Genomic DNA, 15,660 nt, shown 5'->3' on the forward strand with positions numbered 1-15,660 from the left:
GTACGACACCATGGTCATACCACAGAGCTTCACAACCTCAGCCAGCGGCCTCACGTAGATGTTAAACAACGTGGGGCTCAGTGAGGAACCCTGTGGGACCCCAAGAGACAGAGGATGGCATTTGGACTGGTAGGGCGGGGACGCCACACAGAAGGAACGATCCCTGAGAAACGAACGGAACCACTGGTGTGCAGTGCCGATAACCCCTATCTCCTCAAGACGTTGCAGGAGAATGTCATGGGAGACCGTGTCAAAGGCGGCGCTTAGGTCTAACAAAACAAGCGCCGCCGTTTGACCTGCATCCAGAACTACCCGAAGGTGCTCGACCATAGATAACAGTGCTGTCTCCGTACTGTGGCCAGCCCGAAAACCATTCTGGGTGTCGTCCAGAATGTTGGCACGCAACAGATGACCAGAGAGGGCGGTGTTGACATGCGCCTCCGCGAGTTTGGCTGGCCACGGGAGAAGTGAGATCGGGCGGTAGTTCTCCGATTTTGTAGGGTCGAGAGATGGTTTTTTCAAAATGGGCATTACTACCGCATGCTTCCATTTCAAAGGCACTTGGCCTGATGATAGCGACGTGTTGATTAAGTCGCAAACCGGGCGAGCAAAAACCTGGTCTCTGAACATAGGTGGCTTGAGCGGGTCGTCCGGTGACCCCGACTTAACTCGGAGAGCCAAGGCCGTGTAAGACTCCAAAGAGAGAGAGGGGAGAGAGTCTAGCACCACCTGATCCAACCGGATGGGAGGCCCCATACTGGTTTGTGCAGTGGAGGAGGGGAAGGCCCTATATATGGTCTGGACCTTCTCCAGAAAGAAAGCCGCCAGCGCTTCACAATGAGTATTGGAGCTGATGGAGTTACCGGCCGGCTTCCTTGCCACTAGGTCTTTAAGGGCCTTAAAGATGGTTTTAACAGGATTCCCACTATTGCGAAACTCCAGAGCGTAGTATTCAGCCCGGGTTCTACAAACCGCGCGGTGATAAGACTTGACCGCAGCCATATACAGGGTTTTTTTGCTGCTGTCATACCTCTTCCTCCAGTCTCTCTCTGCACGTCTGCAGACACTTTTCAGAGCCCTCAGATTGCCATCATACCAGGGACTGGGGGCGCGGGAGCCACACTTACTGAAAACCATCGGGATAAGGGAGTCGAGGGCCCTGGTTACCCATCCGCAGAAATGGTCATAACCAGACTCCACGTTCTCCACTGCACCCAGTGGGTCGTCAGTGAGAAGGCGGTGGAGATCTTCCGCCTTTAATTTGCTCCAGCGCCGTCTGGGCATGGCTCGCAGTGGCACCTTAAGTGGGGCTTCATCAAGACTACAGTGAATGGTCACGAGTGAGTGGTCTGACCAGGTCAGGGGGAGGGGGGGGGCCACTGTAACCCCTTCTAAGTTAGAAAAAAAGGGGTCCAGAGTGTGGCCAACACTATGAGTGGGGTCCGAGACCAGCTGGAACAATTGAAGGGCCTCAAGGTCCGCCACCATCCCTCCCACAGAAGAAAGACACAAAGTGTCAAAATGGAGATTCAAATCACCAATGATAGAGAAATTGGCAGACCCTACTGCTAGTGAACTAACCGCCTCAGGGAGAGCCTCTCGAAATGCCACTGAGCTACCAGGTGGACGGTAAATCAGCAATCCTGACAAGGTAAAATGCGGAGTAACCGCAACCTTGAACAGGGCGCTTTCGCAGCCCGTGATGTTCTGCACACTCCAGGCGCAAGAGTAGCACGATTTAACAGCAAGAGCGACGCCACCCCCTCTCGAAGAGCGGTTGAGCGTGTAGATGGAATACTCAAAGGGGAACGCCAGATTCAATACCGTAGAATCGGTGTCTTGCAGCCATGTCTCTGTCAGACAAAAGATGTCAGGGGGGTCATTGTCCACAAGATCAGCAATATCCTGATAATGCTTGACCGCCGATCTGACGTTTAAATTCCAGATGGTGAGATGTCGCGAAGAGACCTTACTGCTTATGGCAGGCTGCACTATACAAGACCCCAAACAGGAAGGGGCTTCGAGTAGCCAGCCGCCACAAGCACAGCGATGGGGGCCACACAAAGGGTCAACGCGGACTTCGGCGCAGGGAGGCAGACAGGTATTAAATGCCAGGAGACTATCCCTGGTATACATAAGCATGGTTAGAGATGCACCTGATGTAAATATCACCGCGAAGCCAGCGCAACCGAGCGCGGACGGGCGCAGACGGGCAGGACTCAGGCACGACTCCGGCCACGCGAGGACGCGCCCGCTGCGCGATCCCGCTGCGCTAGGGGAGGAGCCTTAAATAGGTGTTCCCAGGCGTCACATGTGCATTCAAGCGCTGTCAGGTGGAAAAGCCTCACTCCACTCACCCCACTCCAAGATGTCCGCCAAAAACGAACCAGGCACCCACCCCAGGACCAGACCCGCCAAAACGGCGGTGAAGGGGCACAATTTAAGGTGCAGGTAAGGGGCAATTTAAAAAAGGGTCAAAATGACCAAAACAAACAAAAAGAATATATAACGTTTTTAAAACAGCAGTTTTACTGCAAAAACGCGCAAGCGCTCTCGCAGCAGCAGCTACCTTGTCAGGGGCTGAAAGCAGGAGGGACTCGCCCTAAATAGGTGTTCCCAGGCGTCACATGTGCATTCAAGCACTGTCAGGTGGAAAAGCCTCACTCCACTCACCCCACTCCAAGATGTCCGCCAAAAACGAACCAAGCACCCACCCCAGGACCAGACCCGCCAAAACGGCGGTGAAGGGGCACAATTTAAGGTGCAGGTAAGGGGCAATTTAAAAAAGGGTCAAAATGACCAAAACAAACAAAAAGAATATATAACGTTTTTAAAACAGCAGTTTTACTGCAAAAACGCGCAAGCGCTCTCGCAGCAGCAGCTACCTTGTCAGGGGCTGAAAGCAGGAGGGACTCGCCCTAAATAGGTGTTCCCAGGCGTCACATGTGCATTCAAGCGCTGTCAGGTGGAAAAGCCTCACTCCACTCACCCCACTCCAAGATGTCCGCCAAAAACGAACCAGGCACCCACCCCAGGACCAGACCCGCCAAAACGGCGGTGAAGGGGCACAATTTAAGGTGCAGGTAAGGGGCAATTTAAAAAAGGGTCAAAATGACCAAAACAAACAAAAAGAATATATAACGTTTTTAAAACAGCAGTTTTACTGCAAAAACGCGCAAGCGCTCTCGCAGCAGCAGCTACCTTGTCAGGGGCTGAAAGCAGGAGGGACTCGCCCTAAATAGGTGTTCCCAGGCGTCACATGTGCATTCAAGCGCTGTCAGGTGGAAAAGCCTCACTCCACTCACCCCACTCCAAGATGTCCGCCAAAAACGAACCAGGCACCCACCCCAGGACCAGACCCGCCAAAACGGCGGTGAAGGGGCACAATTTAAGGTGCAGGTAAGGGGCAATTTAAAAAAGGGTCAAAATGACCAAAACAAACAAAAAGAATATATAACGTTTTTAAAACAGCAGTTTTACTGCAAAAACGCGCAAGCGCTCTCGCAGCAGCAGCTACCTTGTCAGGGGCTGAAAGCAGGAGGGACTCGCCCTAAATAGGTGTTCCCAGGCGTCACATGTGCATTCAAGCACTGTCAGGTGGAAAAGCCTCACTCCACTCACCCCACTCCAAGATGTCCGCCAAAAACGAACCAAGCACCCACCCCAGGACCAGACCCGCCAAAACGGCGGTGAAGGGGCACAATTTAAGGTGCAGGTAAGGGGCAATTTAAAAAAGGGTCAAAATGACCAAAACAAACAAAAAGAATATATAACGTTTTTAAAACAGCAGTTTTACTGCAAAAACGCGCAAGCGCTCTCGCAGCAGCAGCTACCTTGTCAGTGAGGTATGAGGCATAATGCTGCGCATATTATGATAGTATTATTTCATTCTTTTGTCATTTTTAGCACTTGCCTGGTAGCGTGCATGCGCTGTTGCTGCGAGGGGTTTTGTATATGATAAGGGACTTGGAGCCCACCCATTTCTTACCATGTGATGGCTTGATTGTCATTATTTTTAAGCTGTGTCCTACTTGGCCACCATATGCCTCACGCCACTTTTTTTTCCCCCATGGAGCACATACCGAGTACTTATTGATTGCATTTGATTAGTGTCCATCCACTGTCATTCAGCTGCTCGCGCAGTGATTCAGGGTATCACGTTTTTCAATTTTTCTGTCCATCAGTGCCATGGACACTTTTCTGAATGGATAGGTTGCATTCTTCCACTGCATTACTCAGTGGGCTCTTCTATTATCTTTAAATTTAGAGTTCAGAACTTTATGGAAGTGCATGTGTTTCCTTGCGTTCTCCACCAGCTTTTTGTGCGCTGTACCCCTGGAAAACTCTCAAAAAGCACTAGAAAAGCCATTATCTTGGCCTTTTAAAGACCAGGCCTGTTGGCTTTGCCAGTGCTTGTTTGTTTTTGTTAGAAGGGAAAGCACAAACTTCTCCCTTGTTTTTTTTATTATGACTTTAAGCTGAATACATTTCAGCATGGTTAATTAGTTTATTCTTAAAATGTTTTTTTAATTAACGGTTTATTTTCTAGAGTTATATTCAACTAAACAAAACAGATAAATCTGAAAACAATGAGCACATACAGTAAGCTAACATAAAAATTGTATAATTGACTACTGAGTGACACTAGTAATTGTTGGATCTGAGACGCGTTTCTGCACATAAAGCAGGTAAGTCGCCAATTAGCAATTACACCGAAAATAACTGCCCAATTAGACATTTGCACAGCACATTCAACGTTTACAAGTATAGAGCTATTATGCTTTGTAATTGCAGAGTAATTGGCATATTTCTTCAGTAAACACTTTCACTGAATGGATGACTTGTAAGGAATGCTGATTAGGTTTAAAAGAGGTAAGCCCTGAGTCTTGGCAGGACGTGCGAGGCCTGGATATATAAAAGTCTCAGAGACGGCGCAGATTTTGTCTGAAGTGGTAAACCGGGTTGGGGCTAATGGCTGCAATACAGATTGCAGGCCTTCGGGGACAGGACAGAAGAAAACTGAGGCAGCTGTAAATTCTAGAGAAAGTAATACACTAGGGCAGCAGTGACACCCAGTGGACAATTACAGTACAGCATGAGATGTGGTCTTGCAAGGAGTAAACAGACACTAGGGCAGCAGTGACACCTAGTGGCGAGTCACAATAATATACTGGTTTAAGTTCGTATAGGGACAGTGAGCAGACCAGTCCAGCAATCGCACCTAGTGGCCAGTTAGAATATTGCCTTGCTGTGGTTCTATAGGGAGCAGACGTACCAGTTCAACAGTGACACAGAGTGGGAGATCACAATGTGGTGCTTGTTTGAGTTCCAGGCTTGGCAGGCAGACACAGGTGCTGAATCCCGTCCCAAATTTACATGGGCTGAGGTCCTTTTAGGGGGATGACAGTATGACACTAGCGGGCTTGCTGCAGGGAGCATGCAGGTGTGCGACCCCCACGGCCGCTTCTCAGAAAAACTTGTAAATCTGTCCTCACAGGTTTACTACTACACCGGTGCAGATTTCTGACTTTTTGGGATGCTCAAAACTTTTCCAGGTAATTCCTTGAAACCTCTGCTAATCACTGCTTTCCTGGTATAATCCCTTTAAATTCCAATTTGTCAAGTAAAAATATGCAGGCAAATAACAGGTGAATATTTACACATTAGGAACAAAACAAAGCAAGTACAAATGCACTAGCTAACTTGTTTTCTCAACGGTGAAACATTTTTCCTAGTTTAGAAATCTTTCCTCCGACACCTCCATCAGTTTTAAGGGTGTTGGGTTGTTCCATTTCTGGCCTGGGCACGGATGTACTCATCTCTTTGTCAAGATTATCCATGACCGTTTCCAGGGGATGAAGTGCTTGGATAATAATTACCCAAAATGTGTACATTTGTTGGCATTCACATCCTGGCACACCCACTCCTTTCCCATAGTAGATTTGCTTATGTGGAAACCTTTGCTTGAGAAAATCCTATTATATGCCTGCAATCCCTCGTAAAGCAGGGAACGACCTGCTGCTACACATCAGCGCCTCCTCCTTCCTTCTTGAATTTCGCAAGAAGTTGAAGACCTGGCTTTTCAAGTAGTTCCACACGACCCTAAGTGGATTTACACCTGCTCAGCTCCAGGATACCCTCCAGGGTGATAGTGCGCTCGACAAATCTGCATAACATAACATTGAGCCCTCATAGTTAAGCTTACAAGTGCAAATCGATTTGTGATCGCCCCTCATGGCCCAGTCACCCTATAGCAGTGGTCTTCAAAAGTTTTAATGCCGCGCCCTCCTATGGGAAAAAAAATCATTGGGGCCCCCTCAAAAATTCACAATTTTTCTAGTAAACTGGCACAGTTTAAATGTGTCTAGACTTATTTCAACATTGCAGTTTAGTGCTGTGCCGGATTAAAAATGCAATCAAATACATGATTGCTAAACACACTATTCTGTTTAGACAGGCCTTACTGATATGTAAAGCTATCCAGTATTAGAAATGAGGGTGAGGGTGGAGGTTTTGAACAATATTTGGAGTGTCTTCCCTTTTGACACCTTCTCCCAGCCAGTATATAAATGACAAAAAGCCCTAGTGATGGCCCATTACAGAGCGGCTTACTGCCCCTAATGTTTTCACCCACTGAAAACAATGCACTGTTATCAGCATGAAGCTACTTTTGGCCAGATCCTGGCGGGCCCCTAGGATCACTTGAGGCCCTCCAGTTTGAAGACCCATGCCCTATAGGTTAGCATGAGGTCCTGGAATAGGCATACAAACCCTGTTGCAACAGTGACATCCAGTGTCCAGTTGCAGTATGATACTCTTGAAGGCCCTGAAAAGAGGCCTGAGTATCACTCCGGTCTAGAAGGGGCACTGGAGTTTCAGTCTCTGTTATGGATGGAAAGATACCACAGACCAGTAAATCCACCAGGTTGAACCCAACCAGTGTTAGAGAACTGGTCTTCCACAAAGTCAATAGAGAACCAGTGACTCTACTCCTGGGAGCCAACATTAAACTAAAAGCATAAGGTATGTTTCTTGTATTTTACAGCTAGAGGAGTGGGCATGGAAGGTCCTTTCCTGAGGGGGTGATGCATAATGTTCTTCACACAAGCAAAAATGTCCATTCCCAGGTGTTCTCCCTCTTGATGGAGTGGTTGACTCCCAAAGACAGCTACACTCTGGGACGGCGTTTGCACTGGCGGCATGCAACACACCTCATCTTTCCATAGTCTCTCTCTGACATGCATTTAATTTTTTTATCGTGTTACTCATAGTTCACTCACACTGAGTTCTGTGATCTGCATGGTACACGTTCTTTGCAACAGGCACATTAACCTCCGTGCTACTTTATGATGAGCCAAAACTGCTGCCAGTCAAAATTCCATCTCTCAACAGCAGGAACATTAATCATCACAGTTATCTTGACATTCTTATTGTTGCCTGAAAACTACTGGACGCACAAGGAAGTTCCCATGCTTTTAAACCAATAGTTATTTTTAAACACAGCACCACCCACCAAAGTCAGCGTCTGGTGTGGCTGCGCCGTTCACACCGCCCTAAAGCCGGGGCTGTCTACACTTCCCCATTGCTGATCACACTTGAACAACTCTTGTGCACAACCAGCAAGTGGCGGTCCAAGGCAAGTGAACACAGAGCTAAATTTGGGAAATGGACATAATTCCACCCTTAGTTTTCTGAAAATCATCCTGTGTCTCATACAATGGAATTGGCTACATTTTTAGAGAATTGCTTCTGTTCTGGAGTCAGATCTCCACAGGAGTCGACTTGGGGGTCCTATTACTTGTGCACTATGGGTTGAATCTTCATGCATGATTGATATCTTGCCTTTTGGACAGTCTGTGGAACAGCTGCGCACTGAGATTTTCCTCTTCCTGGACTCTTACCAAGTGGATGTCACACATGACTGGCACTAGTCAATGGCTGTGGGGACAAGCAGCATATTAGCAGGGGTGTGCGAAATTTGCATAATTTGCTTTCCCGTAATTATATGAAGTTTTTGAAAAATCACATGAAATAATTGGCACTATATCTTACCAGGAAAAGTCTCCTTGCGGCCACACGGCATGAGAAGACGTATTTTGCACTAAAAAAATAACATAGAAAATACAGGTGTTGCAAACGGCAGCCGCTCGTGGTCTGGTCGTTTGCTTAGTTCCCGTGAACTTATTAGAAATATTTGCTGTGAATGGCACATAATTATGTGACATACCGCAATAGCGTAATTTCAGGAATTTTGCATAATAAATGTGACGCGAAATTACCAAAAGTACGTGAGATTATACCAGGCGTAAAAGAAAGTTTAGCCGGGCCAATTTATTTGTTCCAGTAGCACAGACAAACACAACAAAAAAAGTAAATACAGGCAAGACACAGAAACCACTGCTCCCTTAAATACGGGTAGAACAGTGAGCACACAAGGCCCAGATAACAGTGTATATGTGGGGAAGAGAATCTAGCTGTTCATTCAGGTTTAGTTTAGGGTCATGTTTTCTGTTGTAAATGGGTTGAAAGGTGGAGGCAATCCTTACCTCTATACATATACCTACTCAATATTTCAGCTACAATACTGTGGTAACTTGATATTTCCTACTCGATAATCTACATAAATATGCTAGCACCATCATGAAATATTTCAGTTAACAGTGGCTGCATAGCAAACTAATTTGATACTTTACTTCTGAAATAGCTCTTATGCATGCTTGGTGTGTACGAGTGCCTCTCTCTTCTTTGGGGTGGCAGAAGAAAAGGCTATGCAGTGCACAAGGCCTGTGCCACACCCCCGGCCTGAATATGAGGCTCTAAGTCCCACGCTGGAGGCTTGTAAGGTTTTTATTGACATACTTTTGCTTATCACAATGACTGTAATCACATTGTGAACACTATGAGTACAATCATCCCAGGAGGGAGCTATTGGGAGAAACTCCTATTTCGAAGAAGAGTTTACATATAAATTGAAGTGCCCATTTATTCAGAGGGCTCCATTTCAACAACACACTCCGAGTGATTTTGCCACTCTAGCTTTTGCAAAGTGCGGCTTTATAAGTCACGTGACTATTTTATGGTCATCACTCTGCTTTTCATCTTTCTCTTTGAGAATTCATTGGTTTACAGTTTAAAGCACCCATGTTTCTGTATTACATTCTCAAACTTAATTAAACGGAGTACTCAATAATATTTTATCGGGAAAAAATCTCCATGCTATTCCATCTCATTTTATATAAATGTGTTTAAATATCAATATTGTGTGTACTATATGTAAAAGGCCATGGCACGTCCCCCTATTCCATTAAAATGTATTGCCTCAAATCTTCAAACCTACACCGCATCTATACCTTCCTACACATGAGGTAATCTATACACATACATAAATAAAATTGATGTATATCAAATACACCAACAAATCTCATTACTTAACAGGATTCCTTATCCGCAGATGCCCTGCAGTAATCATTAATGTGAAATTACATGATTGATAGAAAAAGATGAATTTCGTCTTTATCACTCAGTCCATGTGGGCATCGCGTATTCAGTTCAATAAAAAAAATCACTACCTCATGCCACGACTTCTGGTTAATTCATTTAAAGGGCTGAGACGACACTCATAGCACTCCACACAAGGAGAAATGCTCTGGATCACTCATATGTACCACCGAAAATGGTTGAGCTGCTCTGTATCGTAAATGGTTATCACAGATTGCACCAACATGGTCTAGAATGATTGTTTTACATTTCTGGCTAGCACCTCCTAGATACAACTGAACATGGTCACTGCAGCACATACAACTGTACGATAGAATGTGTGTTATCTCCAACTTTCTGTAACCTGCGGCACTGTAGATATTATGTGAATCTGAATTGCTATACATGCAGATATCGCATTTCTCACATATATAAAACTGACTGAATCTGTGAGATTTTGTTTTGCAATATTGAATTTATTATTAAAACCTACATAAATTGTGAATCTGGAATATCGACTACCACTAAGTTCTTCAATGCAAGTGATCCTGAAAATATCCCACACCAGGGATAACGGCAACTCTGGTGTGGGTGGAAATCTGGACAAGGGATATCAGCAGCTACGGGGTGGGGAAAATCTCGGCAACTACAAGATAGGCCCTAATGAATCAGTGTTTCTGTGTCGGATTTCCGAGGTAAGTACTCATTTTCTCCTGGATTTTCTCGCAGAGATTTCATTTGCTTAAAGCAACCAAAATCTCTATGTGAAAATGAACAGATCTGCAGAAACACCATGGATCTCATAGTTCCCAGGGAGCCTGTAACTCTTGTTAAAGACCCCATTGGAATTAAGGGGCTACTCTTAATGGGGGCCTAAATCATCAAGTTAAATGGACATTTGTAGATATAAGCTTATATTGCTAAATCCACATTTATGTACCTTGAGGGTGTATATATTCATCTTCAAGGCAGGTAGCTGTAGAGTTAAGAATAGTAAATCAATACTTAGATACATATACTTCCCTTCACAATATAACGGTAGCCAGTATTGTGGATTCGATGTATTTGTAGACCACCATAAAATGGAACTTTAGTAGAGGACCATCTGTCATTGGTCCCACGGGGGAATACTTTTGCCATCTCTGTGCTTCACTCCAATGAATTGCACTTAGATTTGTGTCCTTGATCTCCAGACAGCATTACTGCTGCAGAACGTACGAGTGACGTCTTGTGGAGACAATGGCCAAGCTCAAAAGAGTGGAAAACTATGCGACCTTCTCCTTGACTTGAAGAGTGACAACCACGTCCCTCTCACACTGATACATCTCCCAAGGATTCTGAACCAACAAAGGGTTCTATACAGCTGATGGACGCCCAAGGCCAGCCGCCTCAACCAGGCTTTCTGTGGTATTGGCTGGGAATGCTGAATCCAAAATATTGACGAGTCACAATATTGTGACCACAATATTAAGTGACGAAATATTGAAATTTAAGTTTTTATAAAATTTTTATACATAACTCCACATATACATGCCTTCATGATATACATATATCTTCAAGGTACATAGATGTGGAGTTAACAAAAGTAAATCCTTACCTCCCTGTGGGCTATTTGCTTGATATTTTGTCCTTCGGTATGATGGTGATGATATTGTGACCCGTTGATAGTTTGGATTCAATATGCCCTACTTCAGTCCCTCTCGTTGACCTGATGGGAATGAAATGCTGTGTGGGAAAGAAAACTACATGTTTAAGACTCTGCCATATGGAACCTGTTGCCTTTACCCCTTGATCCCACACACAAATGTATGAGTGCTAAGAAGTCCCCAAAGGCACCCATCTTCAGACAGGCTTCTGAACTAGAAACGCATAGACTATCGTCAAACCTGATGACTCACTGTTCATCAATATCCTTGTGTCAACCAATATCTTACCTTAACCTGACCCCTCTTCTCCACCTTCAATTGGAATGCTCTCTGAAGCAACCTCTGGGCTGCACAAGATTTATATACAAAGCATGTACTGACAAGGCCAATATATACAAAGCACGTACTGACAAGGCCAATATATAGAGAGCACCTACTGACAAAGCCAATATACACAGAGCCCGTACTGACAAGGCCAATATATAGAGAGCACCTACTGACAAAGCCGATATACACAGAGCACGTACTGACAAGGCCAATATATACAGAGCCCGTACTGACAAGGCCAATATATACTGAGCGCTTACTGACAAAGCCAATATACACAGAGCCCGTACTGACAAGGCCAGTATATAGAGAGCACCTACTGACAAAGCCAATATACACAGAGCCCGTACTGACAAGCCAATATATACAGAGCGCCTACTGACAAAGCCAATATACACAGAGCCCGTAATGACAAGGCCAATATATACAGAGCACCTACTGACAAAGCCAATATACACAGAGCCCGTACTGACAAGGCCAGTATATAGAGAGCACCTACTGACAAAGCCAATATACACAGAGCCCGTACTGACAAGCCAATATATACAGAGCACCTACTGACAAAGCCAATATACACAGAGCCCGTACTGACAAGGCCAATATATACAGAGCACCTACTGACAAAGCCAATATACACAGAGCCCATACTGACAAGGCCAATATATACAGAGCACCTACTGACAAAGTCAATATACACAGAGCCCGTACTGACAAGGCCAATATATAGAGAGCACCTACTGACAAAGCCAATATACACAGAGCCCGTACTGACAAGGCCAATATATACAGAGCACGGCCAAGGCCAATATTGTTGACGTTAGTACTGTGTTCAGTTGGCCCTGTGGAAAGAGAGCAGGCAAAAACATCTGAAAAATGAATGAGAGCAGTGCCTAAAATGGGCCAGTGCTGTCTGGCACTTTTTCATTTTGAGAGGGAGAGTACCTGCACTTCTCAAAAGAAATGTAAAACTTTTAATTGGAGAGTACCAGCACTTCTCAGAAACAAGCAGGTACTCTGGTGCGGGGTACCTGCACTTCTGTTTTTTTTTTACATTTCAAGCACTGGATGAGAGTGCCATACGTAACTAGAATCAACAGAACGACAGCACCAAAGGATTTCCAATGCACGTAATCCACACAGCGCCCACCTGCAGCCGCGGATGTGCGTAGAACTCGTTCAGGAAGTCCATGAGCAGGTCGATCTTCAGCGAGCTGACGCACAGCACCACGTGCTTCTCCGTCTGCGCGCGGTAGCGGCTGTAGTTGCCCCCGGATTTCTGACGCTCCATCCACAGGAAGGCCAGCTGCTCGAACTGCAAGGGACGAAGAGGATACAGGGAGTGAGTGATAACGGGGTGTAACTGCTCTAAAGGAGAAACAGCGTGGACGGCTAAAGCAATGCATCTGGGTGAAAACGTGAATGGAAAAGCGTTAAAATTGAAAGAATAAATTGAAATCAATAAAATAAATCTGACAAACATGCTTTCTTTCTGTTACGAAATAAATATGTTTAGATTAATACATTTGAACTTCCACGTCATCTAAGAACATACTTTTTTCCTCATTATTTTATGTATAACATTATGCATTACAAGCAGTGCCTTATTTTGTGTGCGTGTTGGTATCCCTGTACAATGCTTACTGCACACCGAACATGTTTCTTGCACCAAGTGGCAGCACACCCAATTCTCTCCTACGCCTAAATGCCTTAGTCCCGCTTCGTACCCCTAAACCCCATTCTTGAACTGCTCAGTTATTTGCAGAACTGCCACCCCTTTGCACCTCTCACTGCACCCTAGTATGTTTCTCATACAAAGGGGGAACACCCATATCTATCCCTTAAGCATTCCTTCCTCTATTGCACTTCGTAACCCTTAAACCCTCTTCCATAGTCTTTATTTACCTTTTACAGAACCCCTTCTTACATTATTCACTACCTGAATCCCAGTATCTTTTCAGTAAAATTAGAATTGACCAGTTTGCCCTCATTTATTGCTTTTCTCTCTCATTACTTTTTTTCACTAATCCTTATTGTTGCATTTCTCACTCTTTCATTTAGATTTTAAATCTAATCTCATTTTACTTCCTTCCTCGGAAGATTAAGCAATTAAAATATTGTGTGATCATGAATAGCTCTCCATACATTTATTTCAAAATGTCCCTTTCTGTACCAACTTCATTTTCCGATGTACATATTATATACCAAACAAAGGGTCAAGTGTAGAGATTATGGGCCCAATTAGGATGGCAGACGTAAAGCCATCCGACAGCTAGTCGGAGGCTTTGTGCCGGACCTCAATGAATTCCCTCTGACCACCGTATTACAATACATGTGGTGAGAGGGAATCCCGCAGGGGGATTCCACTCCGCTTCCAAAATGCACACAGAGCCCGTCGGGGGGGGGGGGGGGGGGGGGAGCAGGCAGAATGATAATCCCATAATGACGAGAGAGCCAGCCTCAGATTGGCCATTGGGATTATGATGTTGTTATCCACCTGTCCTTTCATGGCGGGCCGCCTGCCACAAAAAGGCAAGCGGAAAGTCACTTTGGGGGGCCCAAGCAGGGCCCCCTACTCCCTGGCTCTCCCCTATGGGGCCTGGGTTGGGGCACCTATGGTGCTTCCCTAAACAGCCATTTTACTATTGTAGCTTGTGCTGTGGGCCTTATTCACCTGCCGCACAAGCTGCAATTGTAAAATGGATGTTTTCGACCACCTTCGATCTATGGTACGGCGGTTCCATTCCGCTATGATGTCGGTAGGACATCATAATTAGATCCTTTGTGTTTAGAGTTCGACCTGATTAGCTCTTTTTCTACTAAAAGTGGTATTAAATTTACTTATAACTTTAGCTTGTTTTGATGAATCTTCTCAAATCATGATTAAAAAAATAATTTCCCCACCTAAATACGAAATTTTCAAATTTGCTGCAGATTTGTTGAAGTGGAGAAATGTGATTGGGGAGGGGGTGTTCTCAAAAGTTTTATTTCCCATTGAAACTCTTTCAGGCGAGTTGCGAGGAGTAGCCCACACAGCAGGAGCGGAAGAGGGGTACCTTCTAACTGGACATGCAGCGGGGTATCATTGTGTTTGTGTGCCTTTAAGTATCTGTTGCAGGTGGGCTTTAGCTGTCTGCTGCAAGCTCTAATGTCATCAACAAAGGGCTTTGGAATTTCGTGAAGGGTTATTCTGTGCTACTTACTTTACATTAAGGCTTTGGTAATGTGATAAAGGAGGCCCTAACATAAAACAAGCTCAGATCTGGACTGAGCAGAAGCAGCTTCTCCAGCCCTGGCCTCTCGTTGGAAGCTTGCACTCACCCAGCCCACTCCAGCGCAAGGCGTTACTCGCCGCAGAGCTCTCCAAACAGTGCGTTGGCTTTGCCCATGCTTGTTTAGGTTTAGCATAAGTTTGCCTGCTGGCTTTTTAAAAAAGTACACAAATATGGTCCTAGAATGAATATTTATTCTTGTGGTTGGATTCATGAGCAGAAAATGAAGATCTGCAGACGTCAACATTTTCATCTGAGATGGCCATTTCTTTGACTACCGAGAGATACGCATTTTTGCTCTAGAAACCCCTTTCGGGTCTGGGGACAGGCATTGTGAAAAGACGTTTCTTGTGGTCATATGGGGATAGCCTGCACACAGTTCATCCACAAGGAGAACCAGAACTCAAACCAAAGGATTGGGAAATGACCTGAAAAGGTAATTTGGCTCCTCGTCCACTTTTTGAGTTCACCATTCACAGGAGAGGTGTGAAACTATGTCACTGCATTGCCCAAGTACCCCAAATACCCATGCATTACGCACGAGCCTGTTGGGTGCAGTGCCTGCCGGCTTTAGCACTGGTGGTGCCCAGTGCGACAATGTTTCTTGGCGACCCCAACGAACACCTCAGTCACGGATACCCTCACTACCACCCTTTAACAGTCTCCATAACCTCTCTCTCAGATGCATTTAATTAATTTTATAGCATCACCCATGAAAGTGAAGGGTGTCAAAGCATTTTACACAGAGACAATCAATCGTAGGTCTGTAAATCAAGGTATAGTAAATGTTGCAGAGTACTTGGTCTGGAGAAGCACAAACTCTGAATTTAAAATGTATCACAATGGATTGGGGCTCTCTTTAATAGCAAGAACTGCTTTGTACCCAAAATGAACCCTTTTTGGAACATTACAATTATGAAAGTCTGGGGAAAAAATCCATA

General features: G+C 45.1%; 1 protein-coding gene across 1 annotated transcript in view; it reads right to left on the reverse strand.

The window, feature by feature from the left end:
• Positions 1–15,660, reverse strand: part of LOC146833056 (potassium channel subfamily T member 2-like) — a 783,113-nt gene that overhangs the window by 523,626 nt on the left and 243,827 nt on the right. The window contains exon 11 of the mRNA XM_085599884.1: positions 12,598–12,762. Coding sequence (XP_085456010.1) covers positions 12,598–12,762 — 165 coding nt within the window. The remainder of the gene's footprint in view (positions 1–12,597; positions 12,763–15,660) is intronic.

Source organism: Triturus cristatus, chromosome 4_2 (genome assembly GCF_964204655.1).
Source record: "Triturus cristatus chromosome 4_2, aTriCri1.1, whole genome shotgun sequence".
In the NCBI taxonomy this organism is placed as follows: domain Eukaryota; kingdom Metazoa; phylum Chordata; class Amphibia; order Caudata; family Salamandridae; genus Triturus; species Triturus cristatus.